Source organism: Bubalus bubalis, chromosome 3 (genome assembly GCF_019923935.1).
Source record: "Bubalus bubalis isolate 160015118507 breed Murrah chromosome 3, NDDB_SH_1, whole genome shotgun sequence".
NCBI lineage: Eukaryota > Metazoa > Chordata > Mammalia > Artiodactyla > Bovidae > Bubalus > Bubalus bubalis.
The window spans coordinates 48,945,501-48,972,289 of record NC_059159.1 but is presented as its reverse complement, the minus strand read 5'-3'; the positions used below and the strand labels follow the sequence as shown (position 1 = coordinate 48,972,289).

Sequence of the window (26,789 nt, the reverse complement as noted above, 5' to 3'; positions counted from 1 at the left end):
CCTGTCTTTAGCTCTTTCAGGACTTCCCTGGTGGCTCAGATGGTTAAGCATCTGTCTACAATGCGGGAGACCTGGGTTCGATCCCTGGGATGGGAAGATCCCCTGGAGAAGGAAATGGCAATCCACTCCAGTACTACTGCCTGGAAAATCCCATGGACAGAGGAGCCTGGTAGGCTACAGTCCACAGGGTCACAAAGAGTTGGACACGACTGAGTGACTTCACTTCACTTAGCTCTTTCAGGACGTTCATTACCCTCCCCTCTGGCACTAAGGACACTTTAAGCCAATCCATCAGCCCTTTAGATCCTTCTGTAATTCTCTGTGTTCTGTGTGGATGGAATCTTGCATCTCCTTCTAAGGTTACAGCTGACGCCCTGCAGCAATTTCTTCCCACGTAATTCAGTTCTGAATGCCTGTGGTCTTCCTGGTGCTCCGCCTTGACTCCGGGTGCCTTGTTGGATTCTGCGCACAGGCCAAGCTCTCACTCGCTTCTGAGGCACATCAGGAGGTCATGCGGATGAGAGCTTGGATGAGGGTGGTGGTGGAGAAGCCAAAGTGGCTGGAATTGAGAGAGGTTTTGAGAGAGTTGACAGGATTTGTTGATAGACAGGGTTTGTTGATAGATTGGATGGATGGATCAGGGAGAGTGTTTCAAGGGTGACTTCCTGTTTTCATCTTGAGCAGCTTGGAGGATGGAGGTTCCATTCCTGAGGAGCGGGGCTCAGAGAAGGAGTGCAGCCGCGGTAGTTATAGCTCCACATTCAGGGGACGCTCGGTATCCACCCAGCTCCCCGCAGGCCCGAGCACCCCAGTGACTCAGGAGGAGAGCCGACCTGCCTGGCAGCGGGGGTGAACGGCCACGGCATGCCACTTGTGGAGCCTGTTCTGCAGAGGTCGTCAGTGGCCCCTGCCGTGCCCACCTCCTCCCTGCCCTTCGCCCCTGCACTCCCGCCCGTCCTTCCCGGAGACCCCAGGTCTCCCCACCTCCTCACTCATTCTAGTCTCTTTGCCTTTGAGATTTGAGCTTCCATCCCACTTTAGTGTGGATGGAGGTGCAGAAAACTGGTTTTCCAATGGGATTTGTGTGAGCCCAAGAGCACAGGGGCGCTGAGGACTGGAGTTTGGAAGAGGAGGGGGCCGTCCAGTGAGGAAATGGCCTTGGCCAGGGCAGCCGTGGGCTCCGAGGATAGACTGTGCTCTTTTCCTGACTTTGCCCCTGACAGTAGGTGGTCGTCCGCTCCCCACCACTAAACTCATGGATGGACAGAGACCTCTGACCTCTGGGGTCGAAGAGCATCCTTCCTGCACAGGAGTTTAGGGTTGAGGCCGACAGCCATGGCGTGCCTTCCCCAAGGACTGAGTTGGAGGGCATGTGCTGGGCCACACTGGTGTCCTTGAGGCCCTTCTGCAGTCTGTGTCCAGTGGCACACGGCCAGACTGGCATCAGCCTCTGCCTCCTGCCTGCCTCCCTTTCTTCCTCACCCCACAGAGCACTGCCCTGTACTTGCCTCTGTCTTTAGTTGAGGAGGTGGTGAGGAGGATGGCCACATTTCCAAGGTCACTTTTACCCCAGGTGTCAAGGATAAGGGTCAGGCAGCATCTAAAGAGACTGTAGGACTTCAGTGTTGGGGTGCATAGTTTGGGGACGGAGCACGGATTTGGGGGAGAGCACAGATGTGATTGAGGGATTGGGGGCAGGAGGAGAAGGGGACGACAGAGGATGAGATGGCTGGATGGCATCACCGACTCGATGGATGTGAGTTTGAGTCAACTTCGGGAGTTGGTGATGGACAGGGTGGCCCGGCGTGCTGCGATTCATGGGGTCGCAAAGAGTCCACACGACTGAGCAACTGAACTGAACTGAACTGAACAGATCTGATGAGCGAGCACAAGGGGGCGCTATTTATAGGCGGTAGAGGAGGGCACAGAGAAGTAAATGTTTTGAATGGCAGAGACCTGGGGAAGAGCTTTCTAGGAAGGGTGAGCCGCTCTGCCCACTTGGACGAGGGAGTGACCAGGTGTGTTTGCTGTGCACCTGAGCTCTGCACATGCAGACAGATGGTCTCCCCAGGGTCGTCTGCATTCACACTGTTCGCCTTGTCTAAGGACCCTGAACTGGGGTCACAGTTCGTCCTCCTCCTGGTCCACTATTTACATCTACTCCTATTGAAATGTTTACAAGGCCCCAGATACGCAGTAAATACCATAGAAGTGTCTGGAAAATCAAAGAAATGACCAGGCTGTCTGTGAGAGAACCAATTTAAGCCACCAGTCCCTTTCTGCAGCACGGATTTATTTCAAGACCTGAGCGCCTGCAAGGGGACAACAGATGCTGTCTGGGGGCCACAGTCTCCTCTGGCCCCAGAAGGCGGAGCTTCACGGCAAAGCTTCAGGAGAGCGCAGACCATCAGAGCAGGAGCACGGAAACGCGAGCATGGGCTTTCATGCGGGCAGGACTCGCCCAAGGCCCATCTCGGGTGAGGGAGCTGGTTGGGGAGGGGGGGGTGGCTCTGTGGCCTCTTCTCATGGTCCCTCGACTGTGAAGGTCCCACTGCTCCCAGCTTCCTTGGACGTTTGGTCCAGGTATTGGATGTACTTCTGCACCCAGGCCTGGCCTGGGTCGGCACAGATGGATCGCCCACTTCTGGTCTGGAAGCTGAGGAGCAAGAAGGAGAAGATGAGAAACGGAGAGTCAGCAGGCAAAGAGTCCGTCCCACCACCCCAGCCTCTCCCTCGACCCCCACCAGCAGCTGCCTCCTGTATCACCCCCATCCCAACCCACTCTTGTCACTGTTCCTAGAGAGTCCCGCCCCCTTCCCTCTCCCAGCCCTACTGGTTCTTGAGATTGCACCCTTTCCATTGTTGGGGGCTGTACTTACATGATCCCTGGCTGGGGGCACTGGTCCTTAGATAATTTTCCACACGAGAGTGGGATTGCCATTGACATGTAGGAGAAACAGGAGATTATCAGCTGGTTCTGCCACACCTAGGGCTGTAAGATGCTGGAAACTTCTCCATGAGAACGCTTAGATCTCTATCTGCACCCCCACAGCCCCTGAGGAGGGGAGCGGGAGTGTAGGGCGGGAGACATGAGACAGGAGCATCTGGCAGGAAATGTTCTGATCTTCCTCCTCCCCACCCCACCCCCTTTTTAAAAATCTTTTGGCTGCACTCCCAGGCATGTGGGATCTTAGTTCCACAGCCAGGGGGGAACCAGTGGCTCTGGCAGGACAGAGTCTTAACCACTGGACCACCAGGGAAGCCCCCTCCCAGCCCTTAAATTGTCCTCCTCTGAGACATCTCCTCCCTCCCACTGCCAGCCCCTCCCAGCCTCATCTCCCAGACCCTCTCCAGGGCTGGGATGAGATTCTGTGGTCCTAGTGTTTCAAATTTCTAATTGTCCTCAGGTTTCAGAAATAAGAAATCAGAATTCTTAGAAAATCTGAAATCATACATTATTTCATATTTGTCTTTTTTGAGATATAAATGGATGTATAACATTGTATTCATTTTAGGTATACTGTATGTTTAAATTAAAAATTTTTTCATTTTATTTGAAATTACTTTATTTAAATTTTATTTTATTTTGAAGTATGGTTTCTTTACAATGTTGTGTTAGTTTGTATATTTTTTGCAGCACTTTATTCTCACTTTTTAAAAATAATGTAACTACATAGTAAACAATGAATATTTTTTGCTGATAGGTTTTTTTTTTTTTAAGTTTCAGGGGTTTTCTGTAAAAATAAATAAATCCAAGGTAATAATAAATGATGTTTCTATGTATAGTGACAAGATGATAAACTTGGTAACACATTGAATGTTCTCTAGCAGATAGAGACAGTTGATAATAAAAAACATGAAGAGAGAGTCCATTAACACATAGTAAAGGGTTAATGAAAATCATTTAAAAATTGAAAAAAGTGCTTTAACTATTTGATATTTAAAATATTTAAAATTTATCATTCAAAAGTAAAAATTTTAAACATAGGAAGCATTGAGACTTCTCTGGTGATTCAGTGGTTAAGATGCCACACTCCCAATGGGGCCCAGGTTCGATCCCTAGTCAAGGAACTAGATCCCACATGCTGAAATGAAGACCTACTGCAGCAAACAAAAAACCCTAAACAAACAAAATAAAACACAGGGAACGTTAGGTGCAAGCTATTTGCAGTCTTTACTTACCTTTGTTTAGCCTCAAATATTTCAGACATAGAACATTTTTTTCATATTGGGTTAGCCAAATTGTTGAAAGTATGTCTAAATGCATTTTCAAGTTGGAGTTTGAATACTAAATGCTTCATATAATCTCATTTCCTATTTTAACGATGGACATGTCTGCTTGTCCTGAATTTAGTTTCTCCTTTCAAATTGGTGTTGCTTTGGAAAATTTAAATTTTACAGAAAAATTAGCCAATGTTTCTGCTGTCGTGTTTAGTATTCTGTGACATTTACACATTGACTCTGTGTATTTCTTCTGTCAAAGCATTTATAAAGAACTATCATATCACCTTCAGCAATTATTCAAACCCTGGGCAATTGAACATTATGGGCAATGTCAGTGAATATTATTATTCAAATAACATAATATCCACATCTCTGAGCAAGAATCACAGCTGGAGTTGCCCAGTTAAGGACATAATTTGCTTCTCCCAACTTGTTCTTTCTTGAAACACCACTTATATGATTGTGAAAGTATATGAGTTTTACAAACTCATTAGCATTTCTTAGCTGTGAACTCACAATTTTACCAGTGCAATGGTCTCAAGCTACCAGATGGGGACGACCTCTCCCCTAACTGCTCCCAGTCGCTCCACGTGCTGATCTTAGCCTTGAACCTTGAATCTTAACTTACCGCTTTTGTTCTTGATGTCAGCAAATTCCTTTAAGTCAGTAACATCTCTCTGTTGAGTGTCATGCGAATTCTATCAGAAAATTAGAATATTTTTTCCCATTTTCCCAATTGTTCTACTGGGTTTTGGGGGGACTTGTAATTTAGAAAAAAGCATATAATTTCCTGAGAAATATAATTTCCCACATGAAGATGTTAGTGGATGCCTAGGGTGGGCCACAGCAGGGCGGGACCGTTCCCCTGCATCTGAGAGGACCCTCCCTCACAGGTCTGGCAGTGGTGGGGACTGTTTAAAGTGGGAGGTTTGCTCGGCTCAGAGGAGCAGGGCCTTGGCTAGGAGGCAGGAAAGCTCCATTAGTCCTTGTTTCTTCTCCTGAAAGCTGTGTCACTCCAGGCAGGGCACCTACCCTTTTTGAGCCTTTGTCCTTAAAATGGCAAATAGTAGCCTTAGGGCAATTACTGTGCAAACTGATATTCATACTGATGATTGTTTTGTGCAAAAAAGGCCTTATTATCCCCACGGAACAGATGAGGAAGCTGTGGGTCAGGAAAACTAGACAAGACACAGAAGGTCACAAGCTGGCCAGAGCAGAGTTTCCAGACCCAGGCTCCCAGAGGGAGAGATGATCTGCTTCTGCCCCCAGTGCATTCCATCGTGTTGCCTGAGCGAGTGGCACAGAGTCATCTTTTTATGTATATACGGGATAGATCCTCTCTCATGCTGCTGGGCAGAGCAGCTGCAGCTCCAGGTTGGGCTTGGGGTCACCAGGTCAACACTGACACACTTACCACCACTCTGGACCCAGACAACCATTCTGTGGGTCATTTTTAGTAGTGTTCAAAAACATTACCTGTGTTAGACAGCATTCCATCATAAAATAGGCCTGTGTTGGATGATGTTCCCTGACTGTCGGCTAAGGTGAGTTCTGAGCACCTTTGAGATGGGCGAGGCTAAGCTATAGTGTCTGGGAGGTTAGGTGCATTATATGCATTTTCAAATTCTGGTATTTTCCGTTTCCGGTGTGTTTATAGGGAGGTAACCCCCTCGTGAGTCAACGAACATGTGCGCTGAGACTCTACTACAGGCCTGGTGCCTGGCTTAGTTCCTGAGGTGGCTCATCTCCCTTCCTCACAACCACCCTTTGAGAAGTTATCACTGATCCCATTTGCAGATGAGAAGTCATATGACAATAACTGAAATTATTGGAAAGCAGTGAAAAGCTCTTTTGCAGTCAAAATTCCTGGAAAATAACTGTCAAATATGCCATTTGACATAGTAGGGTGTCAAATGATAGTCCTAGCGTGGAGTGTTGTTCAGTCTTCGATTTTGGCTGACATTCATCTCAGGAGAGTTGTTTCCTGGGAAGCCTCCTCCCAGGTCCCTCTGTGCCACCTTCTCCCCTGGCTCCAGCCCCCCGCAGTGAGGCAAGCAGGCCTGCTGAGGGCAGTGAGCTGGGGGTCAGGACACTGGGGTTTAGCCCTGCCTCCTCTTCCTGTAGCACAGGTATTTACTGAGAGCTCAGTACACGGCTCTGTGCTGTGTACACACTGGATAGGTCTTGCAGGGAGAGGAGGGAAGCTGACCCTGGTGTCTCAGGCTCAAATTCCCCCGAGACCACGCAGACCACAGCTGGGTGTGGCAGGCAGTGGGGACCCTGAGGCCTGGGCAGCGCCCCCTGTCTAAGGGACAGCACCTCCACCTCAGTCCCATTTGGAGGTGAGCTTGTGGAAACTCGGGCTCATGTCTGCTTGGTCTTCCATATTTGTGAAAGAAATGGGCAATAGGGATTTTTAACGTTTCCAGTTTTTCAATGTTGGCAACCATCCAAAGATGGTCAAACCCCATCTAAGCCGTGAAGAGAACGTGATCCTTTGTGGTTTCCTCTCGCCCAGACTCTGCTCCTGCCCGGAGGCAGCTGAGCAGACACCTGGAGGGCTCTGGGTCAGCTTCTCGAGGCTGGGGACCAAAGGCCAGGAAGGCTGTTTTCAGAGGCAGGTTTTCCCTACCCCAGGGGAGGCAGAAGTGAGCCTCAACCAGAAATAGGGAGACACCCTAGGGAAAGATGCTGTTTTGCAGGAACCCCAGACCGGTTTTCTAGACCACCCACAGCTCCTCACTGCAGCCCCGCACCCTGCCCACCCCTACTTTCAGTCTCCAGCCCCTGTGTTCTCTTTGTTCAGAGCAGTGAGAGTAGCAGGTCTCACCTTAATTAGCCTCCGAGTGCAGGACAGCAAGAGTGAGGAGGAAGGCCAGGGTGGCCAGGTTGAACCTCATCATTCTGGGTGCCGACCAGCAACAGAAACAGGGCTGGGCTGAGGACTACTGGATTTTCTGGCTCCTTGAAAGCTGGGCTCTGATCCTCCTTTATAAAAAGTTGCTGCTCAGGAAGTCAAAACATACAAAAATTTGAGATTGCATGGCAGTTTTGATTCCTTGGAGTTATAATCAATGCTGCTGTGCAGTGCATGTGCTCTGTGACCCCGTGGACTGTAGCCCATCAGGTTCCTCTGTCCATGGAATCTTCCAGGCAAGAATACTGGAGTGGGTTGCCATTTCCTCAACCAGGGGATCTTCCTGATCCAGGGATTGAACCAGCGTCTCTTATGTCTCCTGAACTGGCAGGCAGTTTTTTTTTCTTTTTCTTTTTAATATAAATTTATTTATTTTAATTGGAAGCTAATTACTTTACAATATTGTAGTGGTTTTGCCATACAGTGACATGAATACCAACAATGAGAAAACAGAAAGAGAAATTAAGGAAACAATCCCATTCACCATTGCAACAAAAAGAATAAAATACTTAGGAATATATCTACCTAAAGAAACAAAAGATCTATGTATAGAAAACTATAAAACACTGATGAAAGAAATCAAAGAGGACACAAACAGATGGAGAAATATACCATGTTCATGGATTGGAAGAATCAATATAGTGAAAATGAGTATACTACCCAAAGCAATTTATAGATTCAATGCAATCCCTATCAAGCTACCAACGGTATTTTTCACAGAACTAGAACAAATAATTTCACAGTTTGTATGGAAATACAAAAAACCTTGAATAGCCAAAGCAATCTTGAGAAAGAAGAACGAAACTGGAGGAATCAACCTGCCTGACTTCAGGCTCTACTACAAAGCTACAGTCATCAAGACAGTATGGTACTGTCTTGATGTTCCATACTGATAGATCTTGATAGATCAATGGAACAAAATAGAAAGCTGAGAGATAAATCCATGCACCTGTGGACACCTTATCTTCGACAAAGGAGGCAAGAATATACAATGGAGGAAAGACAATCTCTTTAACAAGTGGTGCTGGGAAAACTGGTCAACCACTTGTAAAAGAAAGAAAACAGGTAGATTATTTACCAACTGTGCCACCTGGGAAGCCCTGTGACCAATGATATACCTAAAATATGAGAACTCAGTCAATTTAGACAAAGAAAAGAGGAAGGCAGAGAGTGACCCTGGCTTTCACGTTTGGCTGATGTCTTGAGGGTGGTGGTGGGGGAGGCCCAGAGACCAGGAACTGTGTCAGAAACAGCCCCCCTCTCCCGGTCTCCCCTGGGACCCTGGTTAAGCCCCCTCGGTGAGCCTGACCTCAGGTGTGGACCATGAGCTCAGAGGCCGGGTGACTGTCTCAGGATCAGCAGCTCCAGCCCAATGCTGGAGACAGATGTGGGGGTGAATGCAGGGTTCATCCTGAGCACAATGTCTAGGCCTGATGGGGGCTGGTGGGGATCAGGGTCCAGGGGGTTCCTGGAACAGCTGGGCCTCACCAGCCAGGGTGGACTGGAAACCTTCACCTACATGGAACAGAAGGGCCCTGCCCCCTGCCCAGCCCAGGGAGCTTTCATCAGACTCTTAGCTACCCAGGCAGGGGCTCCGGCTCTCTGCTCAGCTAGGCCAGCCTCCAGGACAAGACTGACTGACAGTTTCTTCTGGACAGAGCTGAGGGAGCCAGAGGCAGGGCAGTGTTGTCCACAGAATACAGTTGTGTCTTGTCACCCTAAGTGTGTGCTGCAGGGGCCATGCTCAGGATGCCAGGATGGTTTAGTGACCAAAATGGAAGATGCCAACCATCCTGGGTGCCTGGGACCAAGGAGGTTCCTGGGATGTGGGACTTTCAGTGCTGACACAGGGATGATTGGTTATCCTACTAGGAGGTCAGGCAGGGGTGACTGTCCCCACCTCCAATCCCACCAAATTCAGATCAGGCACCTGTGTGGTTTTTTCCCATTTCTTTTCATTGTGATTACAATACATGTAATGTAGAATTTGCCATCATAAACATTTCTAAGGGTACAGTTCAGTGGTGTACATTCAGTGGTGTTAAGTACATTCATACGTTGTACAGCCTACCCCCATCCATCCACAGAACTTTTTTCATCTTGCAAAACAGAAACTCTATTCCATTCAACAGTGACTTCTCATTCTCCCTCCCCAAGCCACTGGCAATCACTATTCTACTTTCTGTTTCCATGAATTCGACTATTCTAGGTATCTCACACATGAGTGGAATCATACAGAGTTAGTCTCTTGGTGACTGGCTTTTTTTCTCTTAGTATAATGTCTTCAAGGTCGTCCATTTTGGAGCACATGTCAGAATTTCCTTTCTAAGCCTGAATATTACTGCACTGTCTATATACCATGTTTTGCATGTCCATCCATCTGTTCATGGACACGGAATGCTTCCACCTTTTAGCTATTGTAAATAAATGTTGCTATGAATGTGGCCATACAAATACCTCTTTAATATCCTGTTTTCAATTTTTTTAAATTTTGAATTTATTCATTTTTTAATTGAAGGATAATTGCTTTACAGAACTGTGTTGGCTTCTGCCAAACAGCAACATGAATCAGACATAGGTATACATATGTCCCCTCCCTCTTGACCCTCTCTCCCACCATCCTCCCCATCCCACCCCTCTAGGTTGTTACAGAGCCCTGGTTTGAGTTCCCTGAGTCATACAGCAAATTCTCCCTGGCTATCTATTTTACATATGGTAATGTAAGTTTCCATGTTACTCTCTCCATACATCCCACCCTCTCCTTCTTCCCCCTGTTTTCAATTTTTTTAGCCTATACACCCAGAACTGGGACTGTTGGGTCATATGGTAAATACATTTTAAATTTTTTCAGGAACTACCACACTGTTCGACAGGCATTGCATCATTTTATATCCCCAACAACATTGTACAAGAGTTCCAATTCCTCCACATCCTCACTAACATTTGTTATTTTCTGTATCTTTGAGAGTAGCCATACTAATGGTGTGGGGTGATATCTTGTGGTGTTAAGTATCTGTGTTTTTACCAGTTTTACATAGTAGGGTTCCAGTTTGTTTGCAAAGAAAATGTTCCCTACTAATAGGAAAAATGTCAACCCCCTGTTCTTATGCAAAAAGCAGGAACTTTTGATCTAGTCAGAGGCATTGTTTCAAGCCCAGGAATTCACCACTTACAAGCTATGGGACCTTTTGGGTAATTTTGTTAAGCTGTTAAGCTTTTAGAGATTTGCATGCTTACTGAAAGGTGTATGTGTTACGGACAGTGAGGTTCAGCTGCTTGCCACTCAAAAGCCAATGAAGAGGCCAGGTTGGTGGAAAGTAAAATTTGCTTTGTTTCGGATGCCAGCAACCAGCAAGAATGGACATCTGTTCAAAGGCCACCTCCCCACCACTGACAATCAGTGAACAAGAGCTTTTATAGACAGAGGAAGGCAGATACATGCAGAAATAGCACAGGCAGCTCTGACAGTCATGTTGAAATTGTCCTCAGTGGTCTGACCTGCGTCATCTTGATTATTTTATGTACTGTTAATCTTCAGTTCCAGGGTTGAGTCTGGTTCTCAGAATTGTGGCAGCTTATGTCACAGCTACAGCCTGGTCATCACGTAGTTCACGTCTTCCACCTGGTGAGAGTTTCAGTATCTATTAATAAAAGACAACTCACAGGATATGGATCATAATATTATCTATGGCCCTTGAGAAGGAGCTAAAGGTCCTTGACTATGCTTAATGAACACACTATTATTACATAGTCTCCTGTGACTATTTTCCTTTGTTTCTGCATGTTCTTACTTCTTTAAACTTATTCTTTGGCAAAAGTTTTTCCACAGACAAATGGTAGGTAGAAGATATGGGGGACAAGAACCATAGGTCCTGCCCCATTGCATATGTACCCTAACAATCTAAGTGAGTGAAATTTTCCCATGTGCCCATATTGAGACCTTCCTTAGGGCTGAGGTTCATTCATTCAGTAGGGTTTTTTTTTTTTTAATGTTACTTTATTTTTAATTTTTAAAATTATTTTATAATTTAATTTTTTTTAACCTATGTTTATTGAACTGCTACTGTGTTCCAGGCACTTTCTAGAACTTGAGGATACAGCAGCAGACAAGAAAAGCAAGGCTTTTGCTCTTCAGGTGCTCAAATTCCAGAGGGGAATCAGACAAGCAACGGAGAGGGAGATGGAGGTATAAGCTAGGAAGAGAATGAGCCAAGGTGTTGCGATGGAACCTGAAGGTTGAGTGAAGGTTACTTAGTAAGCCAGTTAGGGGAAGCTCTTCAGGGGGGCTGTCATTTCAGCTGGGACTGGCTTGTTGAGAAGGAGCTGGGCTTGCAAAGATCAGGGGAGGTGTGTCCTGGGAGTGGGAACAGCAAGGCCAAGACTTAGAGGTGGAAATAGGTTTGGGACATTTGAGGAATAGATGAGCAGGTGACTGAAGAGAAGGGAGGTGAGGCCATTGTCCAGGTCCTTTCTGTCTGGTCACTCTACAGTTTACTTTCCCTTGTATCCATGTGGGCCCTGAAGGTAGCTGCATCCTGGAGAACAGGTGGGTGGATGTAACAAGAGCTCTTGTCAGCTGCTTTAAGGGAAAACAGGAAGAGAAGACTGTGGATTCCTCCCCCTGAGACTTCAGTCTCCCCGCTGTAGGTGGATGGAGAGGGTCTGAGCTGCCTGATTTCTCCCAGCAAACCAGAGCCCAGCGGGGAGCAGGGCCTCTCCCAGTTCTTTTTAAGTTCAGAGAGATGGAGAGACATGTGGTGGATGCCTCTGATGGCTGCCTTTGTCCTCCCTGCTGACTGTGGGTTCCTGGGTGTGCACCAGGAAGGGGCAGGTGGCCGACACTGGCCTTTGTCCCTTGGTGAGCAGAGCATCAGATGTGGGGGAAGTGGGGGACACACGTGGGCAGAAGGAGGGGAGAAGCTGATTCGTTCGTACCATCTCTTGCGTTCCTGTGCCAACTTCTGGACTCTTGAATCTAAGTTCCTGGTAACACTCAGGTATCTGCCTTCCATGCTTTTGTAAGCAGCATGCATCCGTATCCTTAAGCTTTATTCTTGCATAAGTGACCCTACTTATCTACTTAAAAAAGAAGGGTTGGAGTAAGAGAGGGGTCTTGAGGAGGATTAAGGCGCCAAGAGATTTGAAGTTGGGGGTAAAGTTGCTGTTTTTGTTTTTACGCTAGCACAAAGGATAATATGCCAGCCCACAATAGACTGTACGTGAGTTTCCTGAACTTTACTGTTTTTCCAGCTGGTTCTGGGTTACTTTTGTTAAATGCTAGAGATCAGAGCCTTTGTTCACAGCTTTTTCCAGCTCACATTTCCTCAGATGTCCACTGCTGCCAGAGATGGAAGTAGAGTTAGTCCAGCTTCACTTGCCCTAGCTTCACCCGTGCTGACTTGCAGTGAACACTTCCTTTTCAAAGTGCCAACAAAGGATTTCTCACCAAGAATTGCATAGACATAGAATCTTGCCCTTAATGAGATGGGGTGGATGACCCCTCTCAAGTTCATGGAATCCATCTTCTTTACTATTCCTTTTTTGGAAAGTCAAAAAAGCACTGAAGACGGAAACTGAGGGTGACAGGAGGGGAATATTTTAATGACAGTGTTGATGTCATGGTGTCAGTTGCACAACCCAGGGCTGTCAACACCCTTTGGTTAACAGAGGGGTGTTCAGAGTATCTGTATGAATATCTCAGTTTCTCCGTTGGTTGGAAATACTTCTGATGAAATTGCTTGTTCTTTGAGGTCCTTCTCAAGAAATGATTTCCTAGTTAGGGGGTGGCCAGGAGCTGGTATTGCAGCAGGCTTCCTTCCAGGACAGATAGATCTGTGAAGTGTGTGCTAAGTGCTGCTCCCCACAGAGCAGAAGGTGCTGATGTTCTTTCACAGCTGATCTGACCACACAGATGTGGTATCAGCGATGATGCCACCAGCGGTCCAGGTCAGAAATAGACCTCACCATCTGGGCTGGAAGATCCACTTCTAAGACGGCTTCTTCAGTCACATGCAGTGCCTGGGCTGGGACTTTCACTGGAGCTGTGTACATATGGCCCTTCTAGATGGCAGTCTTAGGGGTCAAAGATGAGTGTTCCAGGTGAATAAGGAAGAATCTGCCTGGCTTTTTATGACTTAATCACAGAAGTCCTATTATATCTCTTGCATCATAACCTATTGGTCAAAGCTGTCACAAGCCTGATCAGATTCAAGGAGAGGGGACCTAGATCCCTGCCTCTTCTTGGGAGGAGTGTCAAAGAAATCATGGCCATGTTTTAAAATCACTATAGTATCATTTTATCTGTAAATGTGTCTATAAGCTTCTTACTTTTTATTTATTTAAAAAATTTAATTTAATACAGTTGATTTACAATATCATGTAAGTTTCAGGTGTTCAGCACAGTGTTTCAGTTGTATTAGCTTCTTTTGCTGCTGTAACAAATGAACCTCAATCTTAATGGCCTAAAACAGCACAGATGTATTCTCTTACCTTTCTGGAGGTCAGAAGTCTGAAATGAGTCTCTACTGGGTTGAAATCAAGGTATCTGCAAGGCTGCCTTCCTTTTTTGGAGGCTCTAAGGGAAGATCCATTTTCTTGTCTTTTTTGACTTCTAGAGGTTGTTCCACATTCCTTATCTGTAGCCAGCAATGGACAGTCAAATCTTTCTCACATTGCATCACTCAGACACTGACGGTCTTGCTACCCTTATGAGAATCCTGATAATGACACTGGCTCATGCAGATAATCCAGGATAATCTCCCTATTTCAAAATCAGTTGATGTCTATCTTGATCCCTCTTTTCTGTGTAATGTAATATATTCACAGGTTACAGTGATTAGGACATGGCCTCTGAGAGAAGGGTCGTTATTCTGCCTGCTTCAGTCTATATCTTAAAAAAAAAAAAGAATTAAAAAAATACAGTCACAGTACCATTGCTTATTGGCCATCTGTATGTACTCTTCCCTGAAATGTCTGTTCATGGCTTTGGTCCACTTTTTAATTGAATCGTTCATTCATTTGTTTAAGGTTGAATTTTGAGAGTTCTTTATATATTCCAAATACAAGAGCTTTGTCAAATAAGTCTTTTGAAGAGCAAAACTTTAAAATTGATGTGCTCCAATTTTATCAATTTTTCCTTTTATGGGTTGTGCTTTGGGTATCAAATTTGAGAACTTTTTTTTCCTTGTCTTAGGTCTAGAAGATGTTGCTCTTATTTTTTTTCCCAAAAGTTTTGTCATTTTATGTTTTATGTTTAGGTTCATGATGTATTTTGAGTTATTTTTTGGGGGTAAGGTATGAAATTAAGGTCAAGTTTTCTTGGTTTTGTTTGTTTTTTTTTGTTTGTTTGTTTTTGGTCTATAGATGTCCACTTACTTTGGTACCATTTCTTAAAAAGTTTATTCTTTCTCCATTACCCCTTCTATAAATGTTTGCTAGAATTTGCTTTTGAAGGCTATGAGAATTTTGGTAGGGAGGAGGACTTAAATTACTTAATAGAAATAATTCCTTAATAGATATAAGACCATTCATATATTCCATATATTTTTGTTACATAGTCTTCTCATGTCAGTAAATTATATTTCTGATAAGGGCGAAAGAGACTATACTCCAAAGAAACAACAAAATTTAGCAAGCACGTACCAGCCTGAGCTGGGAGAGAAACGTGGGTCTGGATTTTGAGGGTGATTTGATCAAGGACGAAGCACAAGCAGGAATCAAGATTGCCAGGATAAATATCAATAACCTCAGATATGCAGATAACACCACCCTTATGGCAGAAAACAAAGAGGAAGTAAAGACTCCCTTGATGAAAGTGAAAGAGGAGAGTGAAAAAGCTGCTTTAAAACTCAGCATTCGAAAAGCAAATATCATAGCATCTGGGGCCATCACTTCATGGCAAATAGATGGGGAAACAATGGAAACAGTGACAGACTTTATTTTCTTGGGCTCCAAAATCACTGCAGATGGTGACGGCAGCCATAACATTAAAAGACGCTTGCTCCTTAAAAGAAAATCTATGACCAACCTAGACAGCATATTAAAAGGCAGAAATATTACTTTGCCAACAAAGGTCTGTCTAGTCAAAGCTATGGTTTTTCCAGTAGTCATATATGGATGTGAGAGGTGGACCATAAAAAAAGCTGAGTGCCAAAGAACTGATGCTTTTGAACTGTGGTGTTGGAGAAGACTCTTGAGAGTCCCTTGGACTGCAAGGAGATCCAACCAGTCAATCCTAAAGGAAATCAGTCCTGATCATTCATTAGAAGGACTGATGTTGAAGCTGAAGCTCCAATACTTTGGCCACCTGATGCAAAGAACTGACCCATTGGAAAAGACCTTGATGCTGGGAAAGATTGAAGGCAGAAGGAGAAGTGGACGACACAGGACAAAATGGTTGGATAGCATCACCAGCTCAATGGACATGAGTTTGAGCAAGCTCCAGGAGTTGGTGATGGATAGGGACGCCTGGCGTGCTACAATCCATGGCGTCACAAAGTCAGACACGGTTGTGCGACTGAACTGAACTAAACTGATCAAGGAAGCTGGAACACAAGAATGGATTAGGAGGAATTTATTGACTTGGGGGCACTCTTTCTGGATATAGGCTATAACTTCCTGGCAAGGATCGCAGAGGTTGGTGCGATTTTGCAGCCAGGAAATCTCCAGAATGCTGGAGAAGGCAATGGCTCATGCTGAGTGAAGTTAAAATACTTGAATTGCCATGACAGGTGGAGAAGAAAGGGATAAAAATGACTATGGAAGTGGGCATGACGGAGTAGATAAACCATGTGAGGCTGAAAGATCCTCCAGATTATATTCTATGAAAAGTCCCAGAAAACGCATTATTCATCAAAGCCATCAGGATTGGCTGGTGAGACAGGGACCAGCATCAGTGGTATTTCTCCTTTTCCAGCTAGTACTGAGAGTAGGAGTGGCTGATACAAAACTTGGCCCATTGATAGCAATGGGGATAATGCCCTCTGTCCTTGAATCTTCAGAATTACATCTCTCACCATTTTGTAAAACTGTTAGCCATTATCTCTTCAGATCTGTTTGCTGTCTCATTCTCTCTTTCCTCTTATTTTGAGATTCTAATTAACTAGATGGTTAATTAACCAAATAGATGCCCTGCTCTATTCTCTATGTGCTCTTATCCGCTCTTTTGTATTTTTCATTCTCCTGTTTCCCCTTGGTTCATTTTGGTATGTTTGAACTTGACCAATATTTCTTCAGTTGAGTTTAGTCTACTCCGAGGTTTTATTTCAGTTTTTGCATTTTTTGGACCCAAAATTTGTATTTTTACTTTTACAAATTTGCAACAATATTCGTGGTAGTTTCCAGTTCCTCACCAAAAAGCTCAAGCTTCTTCTCAAGGCATTTGTGGCATCAGCATCTGGGATCATGTTTAAAAATGTTTTAGAGTTTGAGATTTTCTAAACCACCCGGGTGATGGGGCCTGGCCTCCACTTTGTTCAAGGAATGGTTTTCTTCTCATTTACTTTTCCTCCTATAAGCCCAGACAGAGGATGGTTTCTTGCAGTCCCTTCACTTGGGCAGCACTGGACTTTGCTTTCCTCTAGCCGAGAAAGGCTGTGAAAGGTTCAGTTCATCTTCTCAGCCACCTCTTCTGAATTGCAAACATCCTCAATCTAGAAGAGACTGCACTGCCAGGCTCAAATTTCTGGATTTCTATCATCTCTGGATAGAGAAAGCCTCTTGATGAGGGTGCAAGAGGAGAGTGGAAAAGCTGACTTAAAACTCAAAATTCAAAATACTAAGATCATGGCATCCAGTCCCATCATTTCATGGCAAATAGATGGAGAAAAAGTAGAAACAGTGCTTGGGCTCCAAAATCACTGTAGATGGTGACTGTAGCCTTGAAATTAAAAGATGCATGCTCCTTGGAAGAAAAGCTATGACAAACCTAGATAGCATACTAAAAAGCAGAGACATCACTTTGCCAACAAAGGTCCATATAGTCAAAACTATGGTTTTTCCAGTAGCCATGTATGGATGTGAGAGTTGAGCTATAAAGAAAGCTGAGGGCCAAAGAATTGATGCTTCTGAACTGTGGAGCTGGATAAGACTCTTGAGAGTCCCTTGGACTGCAAGGAGATCAAACCATTCAATCGTAAAGGAAACCAGTTCTGAATATTCATTGGAAGGACTGATGCTGAAGCTCCAATACTTTGGCCACCTGATGTGACGAGCCGACTCATTGGAAAAGACCCTGATGCTGGAAAAGATTGAAGGCAAGAGGAAAAGGGGACGACAGAGGAAGAGAGGGTTGGATGGCATCACCAACTTGAAGGACATGAGTTTGAGCAAACTCTGGGAGGTAGTGAAGGACAAGGAAGCCTGGCGTTCTGCAGTCTATGGGCTCGCAAAGAGTCGGACACAACTTAGTGACCGATAGCAACAACATCCTTTCTGGGGTCTTTAAGCAACAATTCCTTACTTCTGACTTGCTGAGGTAGGTTGTCTCTTGACAGAGAATTCTACATTCCTGGTAAATCTGCTTCATGTGGAACACTGAGGAACAAATTCCTAGTGTTTAATTAAGAGTGTGGGGCTTGCTCTAGTCTGCAGTTTTGATCACAACATTACCAATTGTGTGACCTTGGACAATCTCACTGAAACTCTGTTTTCTCATTTCTCAGAGTACACACAACACAGTGATTTTGAAGAATAGACCATGCATGTAAATCCCTTAGTTACCAGAGAGGTTTAGGGTGTACATAAGAATCGTTCAGTTGCCAATTTGCGTGGTTGCTTATGAGGAAAGAGGAGAGTGAAAGAGTTGGCTTAAAACTCAACATTCAAAAAACAAGGATCACGGCATCTGGTCTCATCACTCCATGGCAAATAGATGGAAAAACAATGGAAACAGTGACTGACTTTATTTTCTTGGGCTCCATAATCACTGCAGATGGTGATGGCAGCCATGAAATTAAAAGACACTCGCTCCTTGGAAGAAAAGCTATGATAAACCTAGACAGCATATTAAAAAGCAGAGACATTACTTTGCCAACAAATGTCCAACTAGTCAAAGCTATGGTTTTTCCAGTAGTCATGTATGGATGTGAGAGTTGGACTATAAAGAAAACTGAGCACTGAAGAATTGATACTCTTGAACTGTGGTGTTAGAGAAGACTCTTGAGAGTCTCTTGGACTGCAGAGAGATCCAACCAGTCCATCCTAAAGGAGATCAGTCCTGGGTGTTCATTGGAAGGACTGATATTGAAGCTGAAAATCCAATACTTTGGCCACCTGATGCAAAGAACTGACTCCTTGGAAAAGACCCTGATGCTTGGAAAGATTGAAGGCAGGAGGAGAAGGGGACGACAGAGGGTGAGATGGTTGTATGGCATCACTGACTCAATGAACATGAGTTTGAGCAAGCTCCAGGAGTTGGTGATGGACAGGGAAGCCTGGCTTGCTGCAGTCCATGGGGTTGCAAAGAGTTGGACATGACTGAGAGACTGAACTGAGCTGAACTGACTTATGAGGAAATTGTTTCTCCAGATGTGGGGCCAGGAGTTGGCATCACCCAGGGATCAGCTTGGGCTTCCCTGGTGGTTCAGATGACAAAGAATTTGCCTGCAGTGTGGGAGACCTGGGCTCGATCCCTGGATTGGGAAGATCTCCTGGAGGAGGGCATGGCAACCCAGTATTCCTCCAATATTCTTGCCAGGAAAATCCCCATGGACAGTGGAGCCTGGCAGGCTACAGTACATGGGGTCACAAAGAATCAGACACGACTGAGTAATGAAGCACAGTACACAGAGCAGGGATCAGGCTTAGCTGTTTCCTTTCCATGTGACAGATTTCTCTCTAAAGTGAATGATCACAGCCTTCTTCCATAGAGCCGGAGGCCCTGATGGACTCCCACAATTGTCCTAACTGTATAAACGTGACATGCAAAAACACCAAAAAGGATAAGCCTAGCTTAACCACGCCCTAGATGGAAAGAACGGAATTGGAAAGCCTGGAGGTACAAGGATGGTGAAACTCAGGATTATCTTTCCAGTAATTTGTCTATTTGTTGAATACTCACCATAGACCTACAAGTCTGGATTTAACGCTTTAGGAGGGTCAGCAGCTGTAAACATGGCCATACTCTTTGATCCAGAAATTCTATTTTTCAGAACCTATTTTATGGAAATTAACTTACAAATGGGGAAAATTTTAAGCACAGTGGTTTCTTTGTGGTAGTTTATCTATGATCATATAATTGATAGCCAACTATATAGTCTACATTGCTAGACTGGTAAACTGACAGACATAGTGGTTAATGTTTAAGAGCCTAATGCCAGCCTCTTACACAAATAGAATGACATGGAAAGACTTGATTTTTAATATTATATATGAATAAGCAAGATGCAAAAAATGCAATCCTGGGAAGAAGAGAAAAACAGAAAGAAATAAACCACCTTTTTTTGCCGATCCACTCCTCACCCCATGTCCCATGGGCTGTCTCCTCTCCACAAGCCCAGCCTGTCACTAGAAAGGAGGAATGATTCTGATATTACACCAGGATAAGAACACATGATCATCAACAAATTTTTGACAGGTCTGGAGAGAAATGAGAGAAACAGCAGGCTCTGAGGTGTCTGCCCTAACCATGAGGAAGTGGCAATCAAAAACCCCAGAAAAGCCAGGTCAATTTCTTCCCCCCTTGGAGGATGGCTGGCCAGAAGTTGGTGATGTTAGTGCTCAGGGCTGCGGAGTAGGGCACAAAATGAACCAAGTAAATTGAGCATTTCTTCTTGACCGTGAATTACTGTTTTGAATCTCTGCCTATCTTGCTCTCAGTCTCTGTCTCCCTCTTCAGAGAATATAGCTATTGGGTCAGGGAGCCCTTGTTCCATCTCTTTTGGGGAAATTCATCTGGTCCACAGAGACAATCACCAGCAAGATGCCACCTTCTGTACATCACCCAAAGGGTGGAGCTCCTTGGGAGAGCCAAGGGACTCTGTCATTTTGTTCATCCTAGGAACCAACTGGACCTGGCATTTGCATCTTATTAGTGAATGCTGGAGAAGGCAATGGCACCCCACTCCAGTACTCTTGCCTGGAAAATCCCATGGACAGAGGAGCCTGGTAGGCTGCAGTCCATGGGGTCGCAAAGAGTTGGACACGACTGAGCGACTTCACTTTCACTTTTCACTTTCATGCATTGGAGAAGGAAATGGCAACCCACTCCAGTGTTCTTGCCTGGAGAGTCCCAGGGATGGGGGAGCCTGGTGGGCTGCCGTCTATGGGGTCGCACAGTCGGACACGATTGAAGCGACTTAGTAGTAGTAGTGAATGCATTAGACCTCAATTTTCCCCACTAACAATGGGTCTACCAGATCCAGAGACAAGATAGTTAAAACTTCCTGAGAAGTTTGGGAAATAGCTCAGAATGTTTTAAAACCTTCTGTGAAGTTCTTTGCTTTCATGTGAGAAATCTCAACCATAGAGTTTAAATGATGTGGTTTAGACATCCATCCAGAGCATTGAGAAACAATTCTAAGAGAAAGGAAGGATGAGAGTCTTGTGATACAGACAAAACTCATGAGCTGAGGGATGTAGTGAGGAGATGGTTGACCAGAGCAGCATGGGAACTCATCAATGATAGGCAGGAAGAGGGCAAAGTCAAGATAGAATGGGGCAAGTGCTGCTGCCTCCATCCTTTGGGAGTCCATCCTGTATCCTTGTCCCTTTATAGGCAACTCTAGAGCATGAGAAACTGGAGGCTGGGCATGATCAGAGGGGAAGTTGCTGCATGGTGTCTTGTTATGAATTGCACATGTTGGGGTCCCTGGGGGTCACACAGAGGTTCAGAGCATCCAAGAAGAGCCCAGTTGCTCATTTGTTGGGGCTGATTGGCTGGAAAGGTTTTGCCAGTGACAGGAGGTGAGATGATGCTAGTGTCAGAGCCGTGAGGACATGGAAAGATCTACAGATTAATAGTTCCTCCCACAGAGCACATCTGATGCTCTGCTGCAGCTGTTCCGATCACAGAGGGTGACACCTACGGGTGATACCACAGCACCCCGAGCACACAAGTCCCACTGGAAACCGCATCCTGGGTGAAAAGGACCATGACATCATGTTGCTCGGACTGCTTCTGAGGAAATGATTCACGAACAAGGAGGTGGGGGAGCCAGGAGTTGCCGTCACTAGGGGACCAAGCTTAGCTGGTCTTCTACCACGAACAGAGCTTTATGGATCATACCATTACCTTTTGCTTTTCTCAGAGCAGACATTTCTAATGTTCTTCAAGGTGTTTTGACTGTGGCATATCTACTGATGCTGTAGAGTCTTCAGTAGCCTGAGCTGTGTTTGATCAAAACTCAGAGGGACAGAATGAAATTGGGGAAGTCTGGGACATGACAGATTTGATGTGATAGATAAATCTGGCTTTTAAATCACTATTTCATTCATCAAACATTCACCAGTCCCTACAATATACCATTAAAATCTTGTTTAACAGTTGGGTATATAAATGAATGCACATTAGACATGGGGTGTCTCTGTAAAGCAGGAGTCCTAAATGTCCTTATTTTTTGGCCCAGAAAGTCTACAGCTAGGAAAATATCCTATGGGGAAAAAACCTCATTTGTTGAAAAAGGTTTATGCAGATAGATATTTGGTGAAGCATATTTACAGCAATTAAAAACTGAAAACAGTCCAAATGTGCTACAGTAGTGGATGACAATATTAATACACTAGGCTGATGGATGAGAAAATTAGGCAGCTCTTAAAAATACTGGAATGATTTGGAAAAGTCTTGTACTGTTAAGTGTAAATAAGAAAAATAAAATTTGCATTCATATCATGGCTACAATTATGTCCCTTCCCTTTCCCACATACACGGTAAAAAGAGATAAAAAGCAAATAAGTAAATGGAACTATCATAAGCCTAGGAGAAAATGCACTTGAAAGAAATAAACCAAATTAATAGTCATTTGCTAAGTCACTTCAATCGTGTCTGACTCTGTGCGACCCCATAGATGGCAGCCCACCAGGCTCCCCTGTCCCTGGGATTCTCCAGGCAAGAACACTGGAGTGGGTTGCCATTTCCTTCTCCAATGCATGAAGGTGAAAAGTGAAAGTGTAGTCGCTCAGTCGTATCTGACTCTTAGCGACCCCATGGATTGCAGCCTACCAGGCTCCTCCATCCATGGGATTTTCCAGGCAAGAGTACTGGAGTGGGGTGCCATTGCCTTCTCCGTTAATAGTCATTAGGTTTGGATAATAGAACTTTTCCTACCTTTAGGGAAAGACATTTTATTCAGATTGTGCCTGAGTTCATTTATGTCACAATAAGACAGGAAGAATGTAGATGAACACCACCCCCCAACCCCGGCTCCACATCCTTACTTGCATTTGCCACTCTGCCTACCCAACTTTCAGAAATGAAACAATTCTCTATTCTTTTCTGCATTTTATATATATTTAAAATCAGCTTTAACTACTTTTGAGCGTATTCTATAGTCAACATTACAAATTATGATTTTAAAAAAGCCCAATTGCAATTTAAAACACTAGCAACATTACTTTCTCTCCACTCCTGTGAGACTCCCTCTTATGCAGTGGATGAGACTTTTTGAGAAGATGTGATGGCTGAGTAGCGGCAGCTATTTCCCCACCAGGAGGTGACAAGCCCAAAGAAGAAAAGCCAACAAACTGTTGAAGGGAGATATTTTCAGAAGAGTCGTTAATGATATCATTGAAGTGCTAGACAAACCCTGGAAATGCCTTGACTTTACAATAAGGAAACAGGAAATGTTCTAGGATTCTTTAATAGCAAGGACTTCCTCTAAAATTTATTTACCTCCACAGTTTCTAAGGGCAAATTATTACTACAAGAGGTGAATTTGTTATCATATTTAGTTGTAAGTGATCTTTTAATTTGGAGAAGGCAATGGCACCCCACTCCAGTACTCTTGCCTGGAAAATCCCATGGACAGAGGAGCCTGGTGGGCTGCAGTCCATGCATCGCTAGGAGTCGGACACAACTGAGAGACTTTACTTTCACTTTTCACTTTCATGCACTGGAGAAGGAAATGGCAACCCACTCCAGTGTTCTTGCCTGGAGAATCCCAGGGACGGGGGAGCCTGGTGGGCTGCCGTCTCTGGGGTCGCATAGAGTCAGACACGACTGAAGCGACTTAGCAGCAGCAGCATCTTTTAATTGTTATAAATAAGCTGTTATACAGGTGACCTCATCATTGTGCTTATGTCCATAGGCTAGATCTCTGGCAGAGTTTTTCTGTTTAAAGGGTAGCAACAGTTTAAGGGTCATCATATTAGCTCCCAATTAGCCCAGCTAGAAGGTCTTGTAGGTCTTCATAGAACTGTTCAACTTCAGCTTCTTCAGCATCAGTAGTTGGGACATAGACTTGGATTACTGTCATATTGAATGGTTTTCTTTGGAAATGAACCGAGATCACTCTGTCATTTTTGAAACGCAAGTACTACCTTTTGGACTCTTGTTGACTATGAGGGCTACTCCATTTCCTCTAAGGGATTCTTGCCCACAGTGGTAGATGTAATGATCATCTGAATTAAATTCACCCATTCCCATCCATTTTAGTTTACTGATTCCTAAAGCGTCGATGTTCACTCTTGGCATCTCCTTTTTCAGTTCAGTTCAGTACAGTTTAGTCGCTCAGTCGTGTCCTACTCTTTGAGACCCCATGAATCGCAGCATGCCAGGCCTCCCTGTCCATCACCAACTCCCGGAGTCCACCCAAACTCGTGTCCATCGAGTCGGTGATGCCATCCAGCCATCTCATCCTCTGTCGTCCCCTTCTCCTCCTGCCCCTAATCCCTCCCAGCATCAGGGTCTTTTCCAATGAGTCAACTCTTCACATGAGGTGGCCAAAGTATGGGAGTTTCAGTTTCAGCATCAGTCCTTCCAATGAACACCCAGGACTGATATCCTTTAGGATGGACTAGTTGGATCTCCTTGCAGTCCAAGGGACTTTCAAGAGTCTTCTCCAACACCACAGTTCAAAAGCATCAATTCTTCGGTGCTCAGCTTTCTTCACAGTCCAACTCTCACATCCATACATGACTACTGGAAAAACCATAGCCTTGACTAGTTGGACCTTTGTTGGCAAAGTAACGTCTCTGCTTTTGAATATGCTGTTTAGGTTGGTCATAACTTTCCTTCCAAAGAGTAAGCGTCTTTTAATTTCATGGCTGCAATCACCATCTGCAGTGATTTTGGAGCCCCCAAAAATAAAGTCACTATTTCCACTGTTTCCCCATCTATGTTCCATGAAGTGATGGGACCAGATGCCATAATCTTCGTTTTCTGAATGTTGAGCTTTAAGCCAACTTTTCACTCTCCTCTTTCACTTTCATCAGGAGGCTTTTTAGTTCCTCTTCACTTTCTGCCATAAGGGTGGTGTCATCTGCATATCTGAGGTTATTGATATTTCTCCTGGCCATCTTGATTCCAGCTTGTGCTTCTTCCAGCCCAGCGTTTCTCATGATGTACTCTGCATATAAGTTAAATAAGCAGGGTGACAATATACAGCCTTGACGTACTCCTTTTCCTATTTGGAACCAGTCTGTTGTTCCATGTCCAGTTCTAACTGTTTGACCACTTCTGATTACCTTGATTCATGGACCTAACATTCCAGGTTCCTATGCAATATTGTTCTCTACAGCATCAGACTTTCACCATCAGACACATCCACAATTGGGTGTCGTTTCCACTTTGGCTCAGCCTCTTCATTCCTTCTGGAGTTATTTCTCTGCTCTTCTCCAGCACTTTGGGCACCTACCAACCTGAGGGGTTCACCTTTCAGTGTCATATCTTTATGCCTTCTCGTACTGTTCATGGGGTTCTCAAGGCAAGAATGTTGAAGTGGTTTGCCATTCCTTTCTCCAAACCAGGGACTAGATATTCTGTGTCCATCAGCCTGTTAATGGTGATGTCTGCAGGAATTTGACTGGACTGTTCTTTTTGTGGGGGCCCCACAGATATTTCCCCAGCTGGAGCCAGTGTTCAAGCTGGACGGGCCATTAAGGTTCTTATTATTAGTGTAAGATGAACCTCAACAACCATCAGGGGACTTTGAAAGACAAGTTTTGTTACTAGGAGTTCCAGAGGGTAGACAGCACGGCTGCAGCTGCACAGTGAGGTCTCAGAGGGAGAGAGCTCAGACCTGGGGCTCTGCCTTTATTGGGGTGAGGGTGGGGTGCCCAGAGTTTTGCAGGTTCACTCTTTATTAGTGAATTTAAAAGATAAGAGAGAAAGTGTGGAAGGGAAAAGGGAAGCCACTCAAATGGTCAGTTATCTAGGTCATCCAGAACTTTCTAAAAGGGGAACTCCATGGGTAGGGCGGCCTGGCCCATCATCTAGTTCTGTATCGGGGGATGTGCTTATTCAAGATGGATATCTTCGAAATGGATGCCTCGCAATCAAAAGCTTAAGGTAGACTGTTTGAGGAATGAGCCAAAGTCTGCAAGGCCAGCCTCACCCTGGCCCCTTCTGCAGCTGAGTATTCCCCAGATCTGTCCCCACCCAGGGTGTGCTTTTAGCTTGGCTCGGGGGGCTTCTCAAGACTCCGTGGTATTATCATCTAGGTCAGAGCTGTGTTGTCGGGACAGCTGGGGGTGGGTCCCAGAAGGTTCAGCTCTGTGGGGAGATGCTTGGTATACAGACCTGCCCTTGTGAGAAAGCACCACCTAACCTTGTCACAGGGTCACACCAGCCTCTCACCTCCTCTCACTGGGGAAACCATTTCCCCATCAAGTAAGCAACACAAGCGTTCCTGCAAATACGCTGAGCCTTTGTGGTGACCCAAAGCTTTGCTGGCTTCTGCCACTCACAGCATGATACCAACGCTGTGATGAAAAATACACCCCCCGCCTCGGTCTCCACAAGTTTCCATCCTCTAGTGTCCCAAGGCTGCCTATAAAGAGAGGACACAGCCCGGACCCCAGCAGGAGGCTGCAGCTTCAAGTCTCCGAGTCCAGCTCCACTGGGCCCACCTGACTCTCTCTCATCGTCCTGCATCATGGAGGTCCCCGGGGCCGCCCTGGCTGTCCTGCTGCTCACCGCGGCCCTCTCTGCCCACACCTGCTCTGCCACCTGTGAGGCCTGTCCCCAACTCTTGGCCAGGGTCTTTCACCTGAGCCCTTAAGTAGAGAGCTTCAGAGAGACTTCAGACACTATTTCCTGAGAAGAACTTTCCTTCCCAGGGTGGTTTTTAGCAATTCTATTCTCTAGCTCTGAGAGACAGTGGGAGGGAAGCCCATTTTATGGATTCCTGGGAAAATGAAGCCCAAGTGGGATTCTGACAAAAGCTGGAATCTGTGTCCAGTGGGCTCCCAGTGTAGCCTTTGGTCTCCTCTGGAATCCAGTTGAAATAACACCACTTCCTCCTGGATTCCCCCACCCCCACCCCCCACTCCCCACGCTGCCTCCTTTAGGTCTGCCTGACCCTCGAGGGGCCGCTTGGCTGCCTTTCCCCATGAACAAGGACTTACCACGGTCTGTCCCTCTCTCACAGTTGGTACCAACACCCCGACCGACTGCTGCTTCTCCTTCGTCTCCCGGCAGATCCCGCGCAAATTCGTGGACGACTATTATGAGACCAGCAGCCAGTGCTCCAAGCCCGGCATCATGTAAGGGCCA

General features: G+C 45.3%; 1 protein-coding gene and 1 long non-coding RNA gene across 3 annotated transcripts in view; one reads left to right on the top strand and one right to left on the bottom strand.

Annotated features, from left to right (window-relative positions):
- The window catches only part of LOC102413537 (C-C motif chemokine 3), a 36,815-nt gene that overhangs the window by 9,148 nt on the left and 878 nt on the right, over positions 1-26,789 (top strand). Inside the window, exon 4 of one of the 2 annotated variants that reach the window (XM_006048054.4) lies at positions 26,665-26,779. In XM_006048054.4, coding sequence (XP_006048116.1) covers positions 26,665-26,779 — 115 coding nt within the window. Of the gene's footprint in view, positions 1-684; positions 3,640-26,664; positions 26,780-26,789 lie in introns of those variants that run through there. The other variant, XM_025281108.3, reaches the window with a different exon arrangement.
- LOC112583796 lies at positions 1,457-26,789 on the bottom strand. The gene is made up of 3 exons (XR_003108037.2): positions 26,663-26,789; positions 10,726-10,734; positions 1,457-1,469 (listed from the first exon to the last, which is right to left on the bottom strand). It is a non-coding gene; the product is annotated as an uncharacterized LOC112583796 (long non-coding RNA).